At 42.3% G+C, this 13,912-nt stretch overlaps 1 protein-coding gene across 1 annotated transcript in view; it reads right to left on the bottom strand.

The window, feature by feature from the left end:
* FLT3 (fms related receptor tyrosine kinase 3) overlaps positions 1-10,098 on the bottom strand; it is a 42,420-nt gene extending 32,322 nt beyond the window's left edge. Inside the window, exon 1 of the mRNA XM_039718433.1 lies at positions 10,031-10,098. Coding sequence (XP_039574367.1) covers positions 10,031-10,085 — 55 coding nt within the window. The 5' untranslated portion in view covers positions 10,086-10,098. The remainder of the gene's footprint in view (positions 1-10,030) is intronic.
* Between the last annotated feature and the right edge of the window lie 3,814 nt (positions 10,099-13,912).

Genomic DNA, 13,912 nt, shown 5'->3' with positions numbered 1-13,912 from the left:
GCATATTTCTCCTAGCAACCTGAAATATTTCTGCCCTCAGGCCTTGGGGTTTTGCTTTGTTTTCTTTTTTTTCCCCCTTCAGTTCCTGAGATAGTTGCACATAAAGCTAGGTGCAGAGTTGAAAGAAGGAAAGAAAGTAAATATATCACAAATACTTGAAGGACAAATGTGATGAGTCTCTTTCTGCAGGCAATGAAGGAGCAAAACTGGAAGCAGGAAGAAATTAGTTAGAGTTGTTGCCATCATCTCCTTGCCATTTGTATCTTCTGGAACTGTCTGAGCTCTCAGCTGGCAACACTTTGACAACCTCTTCTCCTTGCCAAAGTGCATTAAGGTTGAGTCTTCCTCATTCAGGCACCCAACATACACTTCATTTTGGTTGCCACCTTTCCGCAGCATGCACAGGCAATGGTCTGCTTTTGCAGATGTCTGAGTAAAACCCTGCATGTTATCCCCAAGAAAGATGAACGTGATTTCTGTGTGGAGACATGTATCTCCACCCTCTGACTATAAAAATAATAACGGCACCTCTTGAGATGGAGTGCCAGCGGGCAGCTGAAAGGCAGGTATGCATTAGGTATCTACACCAAGCACGCTGAATTCCTTCCATCAGTGCAACTCAAGTTCCTAGTTCCCTCCCTAGCCTTTCACCAGATCCTTCTCTAGGATTCTCTATTTCTGTTGGTTTCTTGGCTGATTCTGCTTTCACTCTTTTCAAAGCAGAGACCATTCACCTCGCTCACGGCCAGGGATTTAGCTGATGGAAACCCTCCTATGTCCTCTGATTTCTAAAACACACCAGCAGAGGCCACCTGAAAATATGACCTCAGAAGCTCAACTCATTTGGCTTGCTGAGTATTCTCTTGCTTTATGTTTCTGATTTCTGAATTTTAACTTCTGATTGTACAAGCTAAGCCCATGTATCTCAATGTGGAATGACTCTATTTTGCTCATGTTGCCTTGTCAGAGGGAGTCCTAAGGCCACAGCAGAAAAAGGAAGGATGTATTTAAACAGCAACAGGGAGCAGATTTGCAGCCAAAAGTTAGACAGCTGTAGCAACCAGACTGTGAGTGAGACATGCAAACAAAGTGTCTAATGAGCTGGAACTGCATCTGTAAGGGATGGTATGAGGGACTATGCTGGAAGCAGTGAGCAACCTGACACCCTCATGTGTAAGTAAAAATGTGATTCCTTTTCATGTAAACTGCAACAGCTTGCCACTTCTGTGGTGTACCTTTATTCCTGTGAAGGTTTTTAGGGTAAGGAAGGATGTTTTGAAACTGACATGATTCCAGATGCTTTACAGTGAGAAACAAATGAGTAATATGATAGCAAGAAGTATTAACATGATATTGGGTGGCCTAAATTTGTGCAGGTCTTGAAGACTTGTGTAGGACAAAATGGAATATCAAAGCATGAATGAGCCTTTCAGAAAAAGTAAAATCAAGAAAAGAAACACTGGGAAAATGGCAATGTTCTGATTTGCCATCTTGATCTTCCAGCTTCTACATGGCCTCTTCAAGGGCTGCTGTTATGGTCTGCACATCAGTCATCCTCCTGAAAACCCAAATTAAGAACCGCAGAGACTGAAAGTACTGGGTAAAGAATATCAAATATGTAGCATGCATAATCATATTGTCTATTGCTGAACTAGAGTGAAGCTGAAATGAAAAGAAATTGCTGCCTCTGAACAATGTTTGTTTATGCGTGCTTTCCATCTTCATTATCTTTTTATAGGTTATACAAAAATAAAGGCAGTAGGAGAAATCTTGTTCTCACTGCAGTCAGACAAACATCTAGCTGCCACAGACAGAGCCAAGACTTCATCAAGATGTGCTGGCACATACTTGGGGAAATGCCTGTAAAAGGCAAAAAGGGATCTTATGTATTATGGTGCTGACAAGAAAGGCCTGAATTTACTGGGGAGATACCAAACCAAAAAGCTCTGTTTAAGCTAGTTCAGCTATCAGGTGAATGCAACTGCTTCTGAAATTTTATTTTCAAATGGAGGATGACAAAGGTAGCCTTTGGAAGACTGGGAAAACCACTCCAAAATATGCTGAAAGTCTGAGTTAACTAGAAAGACAATAGCTTGGAGAACTGTGAAAGATGAAAACCTTTCTCTTCATACCAGGGGATGCATCTTGTATTTGTATTCAGCTCAGGGTGCTTAATATTTTACATAGCAGTCAGGCCTTTCCTAGACATGGAACAATCTTCCACTCTGCTTTACAGCTTAGAAGATTTACTTAAAGCAAACTATGATTTGGGTCTTATTTGGTTTCTGACAATGTCCTCTGGGTGTGGCTCTCTGGATTAATTTGCCAAAATTTTCTTTGTGATCAAGGGAGGTAGAATAGGCCCTTTCTTCCAGGAAAACTGCTAGGTCTATCATGACTTGTCAGAAAAAAAATCTTCAAAGCAGTGGCATGGATGAGCTTAATATTAATTCACTAACTCTTTAACATCTCCACTTTTTCACGTGGTAGCATTTTTCTCAAATCACCCAGAGAGTGGTGGATCCTGAAGTGAGAATTCTATTCAATACAAATATGCTAAAAATCAGAGGGAGGCGGGACAGGTAAAAAGAACTGATCTGAAGTTAGTTCCTACCTTTTAACCATATCTCATTTCTCTCCCATCAAACTTAACTTTTGTCCTTCCTCATCTTTTTGCACATCTTCCTTTCTCAGCATCTTCACCCTTTCAGCTTAAATAACTCCCAGATCAGAAAAACATGCACCTTGTGAGTTCATTCTCATATGATGGTACAGCCAGGGGTGTTGCTCCACGTTTTGGAATAATAACTGTGTTAGAACAGGGTTTAACAAGCAAGGAGGTGACAAGATGCCTCTGCTGCAGCTCATGCTAATTGTACAGCCGGGGTACGTCTAGGTCAGGAACAGTGATTTATCTGGTCTTACCAGTTAATTACAATGAATTGATATAATTATTCACAGTCGTGTTCAAGCATGATTGAGATTTGAGGTGGAAAGGATTCTTGCCTATAGAGTGTGATGGATCTATGTGGAGAATTTAGAGGGAGGGGGCAAGAATCTCTAGCAAAGATGAGCAAAACAGCAGAGAGAAAAATGGAGCAGGGGAGGTCCTGTGGTTTCAGAAAGTGCTCAATTTGGGTCTGTGTACCGAGTCAAAACTAATAATGGGGTCCAACACTGATGCTATACAAGATCCTGGAATGTTTTGCCACGGCCCGCAGCCCTTCGCGCGCATTATTTTTCCACCTGCATCTGCCAGCACCCCTCCCTCGCCCCCCAGCCCCTCTCCAATTCCTGCCACCCTTGGAGGCGCGGGCACTGCGCGCAGTTTGTCCCGGGCCAGGCCCGTGCGGGGGCTGGGGGCGGCAGGGGGCGCTGCTCCCGCGGGATTGCCCTCGGGATGCGGGAGCGGTGCAGAGCCACTCCCGGCTCCTGCGGGATTGCAGAGGAGATGCCCGGCTTTCTCATGTTCTCGGGGAACAAAGCGTGACACAGAAGTGCCTTTTGAGTTCTTTCATGCATCAGTTAGGGAAGACTCCGGAACACAAGGGGAGCAGCTGGGGGAGTTCAGCCTGGAGGAAAGAAGGCTAATGGGGGACCTTATAGCTCTCTACGACTACCTTAAAGAAAGCGTGGTGAGCTGGGGATCAGCCTCTTCTCCTCGGTAAAACATCAGAGGATGAGAGGAAATGGGCTCAAATTACGTCAAGGGAAGTTTAGATTGGATATCAGGAACAATTTCTTCAAGAAAGGTTGGTCGTGTGTTGGAGCAGGCTGTCCAGGGAAGTGGTTGAGTCACTATGCTTGGAGGTATTTAAAAGATGTGCAGATGTAGCACTTCAGGACATGATTTAGTAGTGGACTTGGCAGCACTGAATTAATGCTTGGACTTGATGATTTTAGAGGTCTTTTCCAACCTAAATGATTCTATGATTCTTTGATTTTGGTAAAAAAAAAAATTAAATATTGGGTTTTCTTTTCATAAGAACAACTCATACAGTAAAACCTACTTTCTCAGAACACCTTCATGTAGGTTGTGCGCCTGTTTATTAAAGTGATCTCAAAATAATTTCTTCAGAAGAGATATTAAACTAGAACTTGTTGTCACAGTAAGTAAACCATTTGTATGCATCCAGTGCAAATCTCAGCAAAGGGTTTTGCTGGTTGATAACATCCACTTTATGTCAGTTTCTGTAGTGAAACCACACTGCCTCTCCTAAGACGTTTGTTTCCCTAATTCTCCCAAATTTAATCTATGCCTTAATCTAAAAGATCTTTAACATACAAGAAACAGAGACATTTCCTCAATCTGCCTCAGAAAACTACTGCCGAGACCCACCTACTTTAACAGAGCCTGACACAAACAACAGGGAAAACTCTGTCCAATCTGTTTAAAACTCTGTATTTTAAATTTTCCTCATCTTTTCATCAAGCCTCCATTTTGAGGTCCCAAATGAAAACAGCTGCAAGAAATTTGCTCTTTTATATTTTTTAAAATAAATACCTAATAACTTGGTCACTGTTTTTAATTTTTTCTCTGTCTTGTTATGTCCTAAGAAATTTTGGTACAGATTTCAGCAAGCTTCATCTTTCGGATAAAATTATGCTTTTCAGTGCTAATACCTGTCTCCTTAGAGGAGGACAGTCAGCAGCCCAGCCTATGGCTCATTGCAGACAACTTGCAAATTATACAGGGATTTTATCAAAGAGTAATTGAGATGGCTGAAGTTTTCATATAAGGTATCACACGGGGCATATATTTTACACTCCTCTGTTGGAAAACTAGACAAAAACTTCCCCCAAAGAACAGGTAGCTGTAAGTCAGAAAATATTCTTGTTTTTACTGGTTACTTACAGGTATGTCAGATTCAGTGCCTTATGTAGCAAAAATAAGCTAACAATGAGAGGAAGTAGAGGAGTATTTTTTCCATTATACTTCATGTTATACTTCATTATATTTCATGATACATATCCAGTGTTATTAATTAATTTTACCATTGACTTTATTGCAGACCGATATCCAAACCATGGCTTGTGATAAAAATCATGATTTTAGCATTCATTAAGTCAGGAAGAATAACAACCTAGTTTGACTGCTCAGGCTGGTGCTCACGGGGAGCTCACTGAAATCCCTGCTGCTTTAGCCACATTTTGGGCAATTCCAGCCCATTGTGATCCAGTTTGTGAAGAATAACTGGGGCTGCTGAGGACACCCTTTTTTAGGAAGTGGCTGAAAAGTGGCTGAAAATACAGTGAACTTCAGCTACCATGGAAACCCCTCTGAGGAAGAGCCTATCCTGTGGCTGGTTCTTCTTCTGCTTCTTGTCCACATCTTCCGTCCTCTCAAGGGAGCTTCTTCTTGGCTCCCTTCTACCCCACCAAGTATGATCATCAATGAGCCACATTAGGAGGTGTTTTGCCAGCAGACAGAAGTCCTTTGCCTCTACTCAGCACCGTCAAGGACACACCTGGAGTCCTGTGCCAAGCTGTGGGTTCCTCAGTGGAAGAGAGGCATGGGCATACTGGAGAAAGTGCAGTGGAATGCCACAAAGATGGTTATGGGACAGGAACATCTCCTATGAGGAAAGGCTGAGAGAACTGGGACTGTTCAGAGCAGGGAAGAGAAAGCTCAGAGGTACAAACACCTGAAGGGAGTGTGCAAAGAGGAGCCAGGCTCTTCTTGATTGTGCCCAGTGACACAGAGCAATGAGCACAGACTTTTCCACCGTATGGGTGACCAAACATGGACACACATTGCCCAGAGAGGTGGTGGTCTCTACCTTCAGGGATATTGAAGTGCTGCCTGGACAGGATCCTAAGCAGCTGGCTCTAAGATAGCTTTGAGCAGTAGGGTTGGACCAAATGACCTCCAGAGGTCCCTTCCTCAACCCTGCTGTGATTGTGTGAACAACTGCACAACTTTGTGGGCAAAGAAGCACTGGTGTGATGCCACCACAGAGGCCTCCCACAAATCAGAAAGTGGCATTGGGCTGTCCTTATCCTTGACTGTTCTCTAGAGGATGTTTGCTCATGGGAATGGCATGTTTGTGCTATTAAGAAGCTGGATAGACAACCCTGAAGTAAGGTAAACAGATCTATCTCATCTAATGACATAAGTAAGTTTGCTCTATTTTATTTTTTTTTAACTGCTCTGTGTTTAAGTACTCCAGCTCATTACCCAATACACTGTAGCACTTCTACTGACATTAGTGGACTTATTAACTTGCAAGCCAATGCTACTTCAACTGAAGTATCTAAGGGTAAAGGTATAAGAGTCCTCACACAAATTCAAGAAGATGAAAAAGATCTGCTTGAAAGAGAAATGAAAACAGAAGGTGGCAGATAAAGAACTGATACTCCTTGTCATCCTAGTATGGCAAAACTTCCCTTTTAAATGAAAACAGGTTTCTCTAACTGAATAGATTATATTGTCCTTACTTTCCTGGAAGAGGGAAGGAGGAGGGAACACAGAAGGCTTCAGATGTGTATGGAGGAAGAATGGACAGAAAGAGGGAGAGTGGGAGAAAACAATTTTGGTGCAAAATAAGAAGAGATATATATATAAATAAATCTGAGATATCTGAAAAAAAACCCCCACAGTTGCTATTTTGAACTAAATATGGTAAAATTTAACAAAATAAATACTAGTTGTTCTTACTTGTCTCATTAGGAGGTTAGGGTTAAAAATAACTTCAATTCCAAAGCAGCTGTACGAATGTAAAATCCAACATATTCCTTACAGAGAATGTTGTAACAATAAATCACTTTTCAAACTAGCCCTTGTATCTCACACATTAGAAATCTTATCTACTGCCAAAGGAGTAAATACTGTCTTTTACAACGGTAACAGAGCTAAATATCCAGGCAATAAGATAGCTTTTCTGTCTGTTTGCCCTGCTCATTTTTTTCCAGCAGTTTTAAAGGAAGATTTTCAGAAAACCTAAATCAACCCAGCTAAATCATCTTCTCAGCTGAAATGTGAGTTTCATGAAGTTTCAGGTATTTTGAGAGATACATTTTCAGAAGCCTGTGAACAAGAGGTGCTCCATGCTGTATTATTTTGGGGGTCATTATCAGGATGCCCTCAGCTCTGCTCTGCTGACAAAGCTGCCTCTGCTGAGCAGGCACGGCAGCAGCACCCACCCAGCACTGGGCAGAGATATGGGGGCAGCCCTGGAAGTTGGGATGCACTCTGAGCATCTTTCTGCTTCTCAGTACCTTGGAATATGGGTAACCAGTGGAATTTTCTGAAGAAAAGGAGAAAAGCAAATGGCTCCAAACCTCAAAAGGAACAAAACAGCCATAGTTTTAAGTTGGATTTACTTCCATTGGAAAACAACTGTTTTCCTGCACAGTCCTTTCACCTTCAGGAATCTTCAGAAGTGATACTTTATCTTCTGATCCATGAAATATATGGTGATGGATGACCATGAATATGTGGTCTGCTGGGCCCAACAGTTTCCCTGAGTGAGCAGACCATGTACTGCCCTTATCCAACATTCACAACCAGCTTGCACCCAGGTTTTTGCATGTTTTGGGAGAGAGACAAGATCAAACTTGATTCCCCCTGGGGTGCTCATTGATTTCACCTTCCTGAGAGTGGCAGGGCTCAGTGCCTGAACTTGCTCTGGAATGTTTGTCAGCTGTTTTGTTGGAGAGAAATCAGTGTATTGCTGGGAGTTGAACAGATCCTGCAGGTGGCTGGGTCCCACACATTTCTGGGTTCTCCTCCAAAAGAAACAAGCTGGCCCATTTCATATTTTCCAGGATCTCTGCCACAGGAATTTAATGGACATTTGTATGTTCTGTGAGGGAATTTTCAACAGTACTGCCCTACAATTTTTATGCAGTCAGACACACCATAATCTAACCTGGACCTTGTTGGGATCTGAGTTTGCAGTCCTTGCCCTTCTACAATTTCCTCTCATTTGCCAGTCTCAGGGAGATCTTAGGCAGCTTCTCACATCTTCATTTCTCTCAGGTGCCCTGAAACTGGGTTTCATGAATATCTCTCAGTAAGAAAGGGGTGCAATTAAAATAAAGGGAGCAGGAGTGCTTGTCAGTGGAAAACTTCCTCTGATGAGAAAGGTCACTGAAAGTTTCTTTTTACAAAATTCTCCAATTTGTAAAACACGAAACTACTACTGCCTCTGTTCCCAGGCCCCATCCATGCTCCTACCTCATCACTAATGCAAGGCTAATTGTATGCTAGATAACATTCCCTTTAGCCACAAACTCTTGTTTGGGATGACCAGAAGAATGTAATATGAGAAACTGCAATAGTGCTTTTAATGTATATAGCTCTATTTACATATATATTGTATTGTATATACAGTTTTCTGAAGTTCTTGGGATTAATTTTCTTGCTGCTGGGGAGCATTTATTTGCAGCAAGAAACACAGGCAAGATACTTATTCTTTCTTGAAACTTTTGCAGTTCTGAGCCTGTAATTTTAAGACTGACCTGCTGCTTTAAGTCTAAAGGTATTGTGGACATTTCCTTACAGGTGTTATTATTCTTTAGCTTTCCTTTGCTGGTTAAGTGTTGCCACTTCTGATGACATACGGGTACCATCTGTTGTCTGCACAATTTATTACTCAGTCTTATCTCCAGACAACAGATTCTTAAAGGGAACACAGGCATTTTAAAGAAAGTATATATCATTCATTAAATGCTTCACATTATTTACATCAAAATTGTTTTTAAGAGTGACTGTTAGAGACACGTGTGGAACTAGCAGTTGTCAGGATTTTTGCTGTCAAGTCCGTCTCTGATGCTTCAGATTTTAATGTTTTGTACATCCAAAAGCATTTGCATTTTTCCCCTACAATAGCCAGCCTTACAAGAAGAAACACTGCCTCCCTGTACACCTTGCCTTGACTAAATAATATCTCAGCAGAAAGAACAGCAGTCCTGCTAGAGGATAATCATATCTTGGGGCTCTCATACCTTTTGCTCTCTCTGCAGAACTGTCTCTTAGCCATGCTGACAGGGCCCTTTGGACACCATCACATCCCAGATGTTAGTAATTTTTATTTACTTTGTTAGGCAGCCTGCAAAAGTATCAAAGCCCAGTCAAGAAGAAAACACAGAAATCCCTCTGACAGGGGTTGCTTCGTAGTATCAGCAGTCATGCAAAGCATGAGATCATAAAATATTCATTTTCATTTTTACTCCACCTTCTCTTCAAGAAGCTCACATAGACTTTCAACCATGAATGAATAACATCTAACAATTGCTCTTTGAAGTAAATATTATTATCTCTGTATATGGAGCTGAAAATGGACCACAGGTTGTTAAAAATCTTTCTCAGGAATGCAGTAGAACTATATCAATCAGGAGAAAAACATGCACTCAGTCCTGGATTTTGAATCAGCAAGATCATTTTTGATAGGAACAAGCCATTAATTTTAGAGAAAAACAGTTTCAGGCATTTGAGATGGAAACAAATACTATTTTCCTTTTTTCTTAACAGTTAATTGCTGGGCTGATTTTCAGTAGAGGAAATAAAATTCCAAAACTTTTCACTCTAACAGTAAACAAAGGTACTTTCTGCATATTAATATCATGCCTTCTTCTATTTAGATCATTAAACAACAACAAAAAAAACCTGATAAGACAATGATGCATCATTATATTTTGCTCTACTAAGGTATCTGATTCACAGATTATTTATGTGGGAAATTGCAGGTATATTATTTAAAGTGTTCAGGTCAAGCTAGCATTAACAGCAGGAAATATATTTACATCATAAGAAAGAGAACAAAAAAACCCCCAGTAATTTAAATATTTTTTGCCTTGAGCATAAAATGTGTCAGATGCAGTAAGAGCAAAAGCCAGGCTGGGCTGGGAGAGATTAGGGTGACGGGAGGAAGAGCATCTCCAGACGAGAGAAGAAAGATGAGATAGAAAATAAAAGATTCAATAGAAAAAGAAATCAAAGGGGAAAGAAAGGAAAGATGTGAAGGGATGCAGTGAGAGTGGGAAACGGAGACGAAAGAGCCTGAGGAGTGTGATGAGAAGACCTCACCTGCGAGCTGAAATGGAGTTCCAGCGGAGGAGCCGTGGGGCCAGCTCGCTGTCATGGCTGGTGGTGCCCTGCAGGGCCCTGGCCCCACAAGTGAAACTGAGCCTGCAGGTGGTTGCCTTAAGGGTGCATGTCACTGCCCACAGTGAAACCACTTCTTCAAAAGAGAGGGCTGGAGACCTGAGCCACAAGGAAACGGCTGTGGGACGTGGAGAAGAGGGGCCTCTCTGGGGCTCGGGGAGCATCTTCCTTCTGTCAGAGGATGCCTCCACCAAGCTGAGCATCTGCCTCCACTTCAGCTGCTCAGTCTCGAGTCCTTTGCTTGCACTTACTAAGATATATTTTCTCCTGTAAATTTGTGTTGTCTCACATCAACTTTTATTTTTGAAGCAGTTACAATTTCTGCTTTCACATGCTGGCAGCAAGCGTGATTTCCACAAGTCCTGATGAGGGGAAAAGCAAGTGTTTTGCCAAAGCTGAAGAGCTCAAAAAAAAAAATCCAAATGAAGTTTGTGCAATGCCATGGGAATACCCTGCCACATCTGTTGTGCCAGGCTGAGGTAGGTTTCCCATGCTTGGTGAGCACTTGCTCTGCTGGTGACAGAGGACCTACTGTGGTCACCTCTGAGATCTTGGGGGCTGCCACCCCGGCAGGGAGTGGGCTCGTGGCATGGGGCTGTGCTTACACCAAGGGGAACAGGGAACTAGCACTGTTTGCAGGAAGGTTCAAAGTGAGCCACAGCTGTTCTGAAGTTGTTACGCAGATTACTTGTCTAGGGGATAAAAATAAAGGCCTCCAGGCGCAGACACAAGCCTGTAGAGGCAGAATCCCTCTGCCCTCAGCCTGCTCCTGCTTGCCACCTTCCTTGGAGCATAGTGCTTCAGGAGCTGCCTCTTCATTGGCTCCAGGTTGCTGGGGTGCAAGAGGTGGAATTGGTCCAGATGTAGCTGAACTTGCTGGGGCCAGAAAGCCCCACTGATTTGTACCAGAACAGACATTGCAGAGAGGCAGACAGATCTCCCTGTCTTGCAGAGTTATGCATCAGTCACTGGGCACAAATCAGACCCAGTTCTAAGGATTCTTTGAAGCTTCTCCCCTGTCATCCCCAGGACAGACCGGGGGATTTTTATCATTTGCTCAGATGTTGTATTTTATATATAAGGTTATATTTTTTGTTCATTCAGTTGTTATTTTTACTTGCCAAGGGCTAAGCATTCATTCAGCAACTGTTGAGAACCTGGATTTAAAAAAAAATCCCGAAGCAAATAAACTCATTGCTGATAAAGTGTTCTCAGAAACATCTCAGAGATTATATTTAGAATTTTTATTGATAGCTGCTTGGCATCAGTAATAAAATACCTTCTGTATTAGGGAAGTCAAAATAAAAATGTAGATGAATCAGAACTAGACAGACAAACCATAGCTAAAAGAAGATGCAATAAAACATCCTGAAGGTAACTGCAGGGGCAGTGGGGCACAGAGGCCAGCATTGTTCATGGATATGAATGCATGATCTCTCACAAGACTGCCTTAGACACACTGACTGAGTCAACAGCATTGTGCTGTGGTGCTCAACACAAGTTTGTGTGTTTTGCAGTGCAAAGGCAGAAGCTGGGGTGATATGAAAATTAGGGAGGTAGATATTTGCAAGGATGCAAAAACGAGAAAAGGAAGCATAGGATTCCATGGGCATTAAAGAAATCAATGCGAACAGGAAAATACCATGGTGGCAACAAGCTTTCTTGGCTGGCAGGTTGCCCCTTTTTTCCACAGCCCGCACCGGTACACAGTCCCTCAGCATGGATGAGGTTTTAAGACACCTCTGAAGAATGCCTAGTCCAGTGTTATACTCAAAATATGATCAGCTAGTACAGGCTGCCCCAGAGCACATCCAGTAGTTTTAAATACGAACAGGGATGGAGAGTCCACGACTTTTCCTGGCAATCTATTCAGCACTTAAAACACCTCACAGTATAAAAATGTTTCCTGATATTCAGAGAGAACTTCCCCTGTTACAGTTTGTGCACATTGCATCTGGGCCTGTCACTGAAATGAGTCTGGCTCCCCCATGAGATATTTATACACATTGATAAGGTTCCCCCCAAGCCTTCTCTTCTACAGGCTAAACAGTCCCAGCCACTTCACTCCCAATCCCTTACCAGATACCCCAATCCCTTATCATCTTTAGGAAAAAAACAAACAAAAAAGGAACCTAAGGAACTACAGACCAGGGTAATCAGTCTCAGTGTCTGTTAAGATCATGGGGCAGATTCCCCTAGAAACTCTAAGAAGGCACATGGAAAATAAGGAGGTGACTGGTGACAGCCAACATGACTTCACTAAGGGCAAATGGCACCTGACAAATCTGGTGGCCTTCTATGATGGGGTTACAGCTTTGGTGTGTGAGGGAAAAGCAAGTCCAGGTGCAAAATTCTTTGCACCTGGACTTGTGCAAAGAATTGGCCACTGTCCTGTGTGAAACCTTGTGTCTAAAGAGGACAGACATGAATTTGACAGAGAAGCACCAATCGGTGGACAATTGGCTGGATGGTTACACTCACGGAATTGTGGTCAATGGTTTCACATCCAAGTGGAGAGCAGCGACAAGTGGTGTTCCTGAGGGATCAGTTTAGGGACCAGATCAGTTCAACATCTTTATCAGTTATGTGTTTTGTACTTTCCTGTACCCCTTTCAACCATACACATATATACAGGTTTTGCCCTCAGAAAACAGGGGTAGCAGTTTGTACTTCTGTTCTGAAAAGAACAGACATCCATCCCAGCCACTGAGTGCTCACTGCCAGCTCACAGCCTGAAAAAACATGTGTCTAAACACTTACATATCTGCCAGGCAAGTGGATCCTTGTCCTCTGATTTAAAATTGGCAAGTGACCCAAGTGCTTTGTTTTTGCTTCCACCTGATGCACTCAGCACTGGTAGCTGCTAGGATTCCATTGAAGATACTTTGCTTTTTTGTGATTCTGACAAGGGGAAACTACCATTTAATAATGAAAATCTGTTGCTGGTGATTCAGCTGATCTGGTATCAGAAGCCTTAATGTATAGGTGAGGTTTTCAGTGTAAAAGCTTCTGTGAAAGAACCATCTAGGACAGTTCACACCTACTGGACTAAGCTAAAGTATATTTATAAATTCTGCCCATTAACTTATTCCTAAAGATGCTGGACTGGGGTCTGAAAGGGTTCAATGAATGTATCATACACATGTATATGACAGTAAAGCATTCTTTGAGTGACCAGGGCTTTTTTCCACCGTGAGAAAATGGTTTGTTATGAAGTATTTTGTCCAGCTTATGTCACATCCTGGTTGGCCTTCACTGCAACGGGTAGATAAAGCCTATGGCAGTGGGAGCATTCTCTAGCTAAGCCATACCAGCACAATGAAACTAGACCTATATTTAGTACTCCCACTAATTTTAATTCTAGCTTAGGGCTAAGACCTCCCCCCCATACATTATTAATATAAATGTTAGCATACATTATTAATGTAGGTGCTAGGAAGAACACTTCAGGGTCAACTGCTGATTTGTGACTTGATTTGAATTCAAAACTTCACTGAGTTGAATTTCTTCTTGCACATGAATAGGAGTCTGGTTGGCAGCAACACCGGGTTTCTTCCAGATAGTTAGTAAAGACAATTGCCCAGTTAGGGACCCATGGGTGTTGCCACAGCAGGTCAGTGCATGCAGTCCAATATCCTGATTGCCATGCTAGTAATTCTCAAATATTCCAAAGGCAGATAATTCTGTGGAATAATCTCCTCAAGAGCAGCAATCTCCCTCTGACTTCAGACAGTAGCTGGTGTATAGCCTGAAGTATCAGGCTTTATTTGGAAAAAATATGAATTATTACAAATTATGAAAAAT

Source organism: Passer montanus, unplaced genomic scaffold (assembly GCF_014805655.1).
Source record: "Passer montanus isolate IOZ18808 unplaced genomic scaffold, ASM1480565v1 scaffold4, whole genome shotgun sequence".
Lineage (NCBI taxonomy): Eukaryota > Metazoa > Chordata > Aves > Passeriformes > Passeridae > Passer > Passer montanus.
Note: the sequence above shows the minus strand (reverse complement) of the source record. Positions and strands in the feature narration are given on the sequence as shown.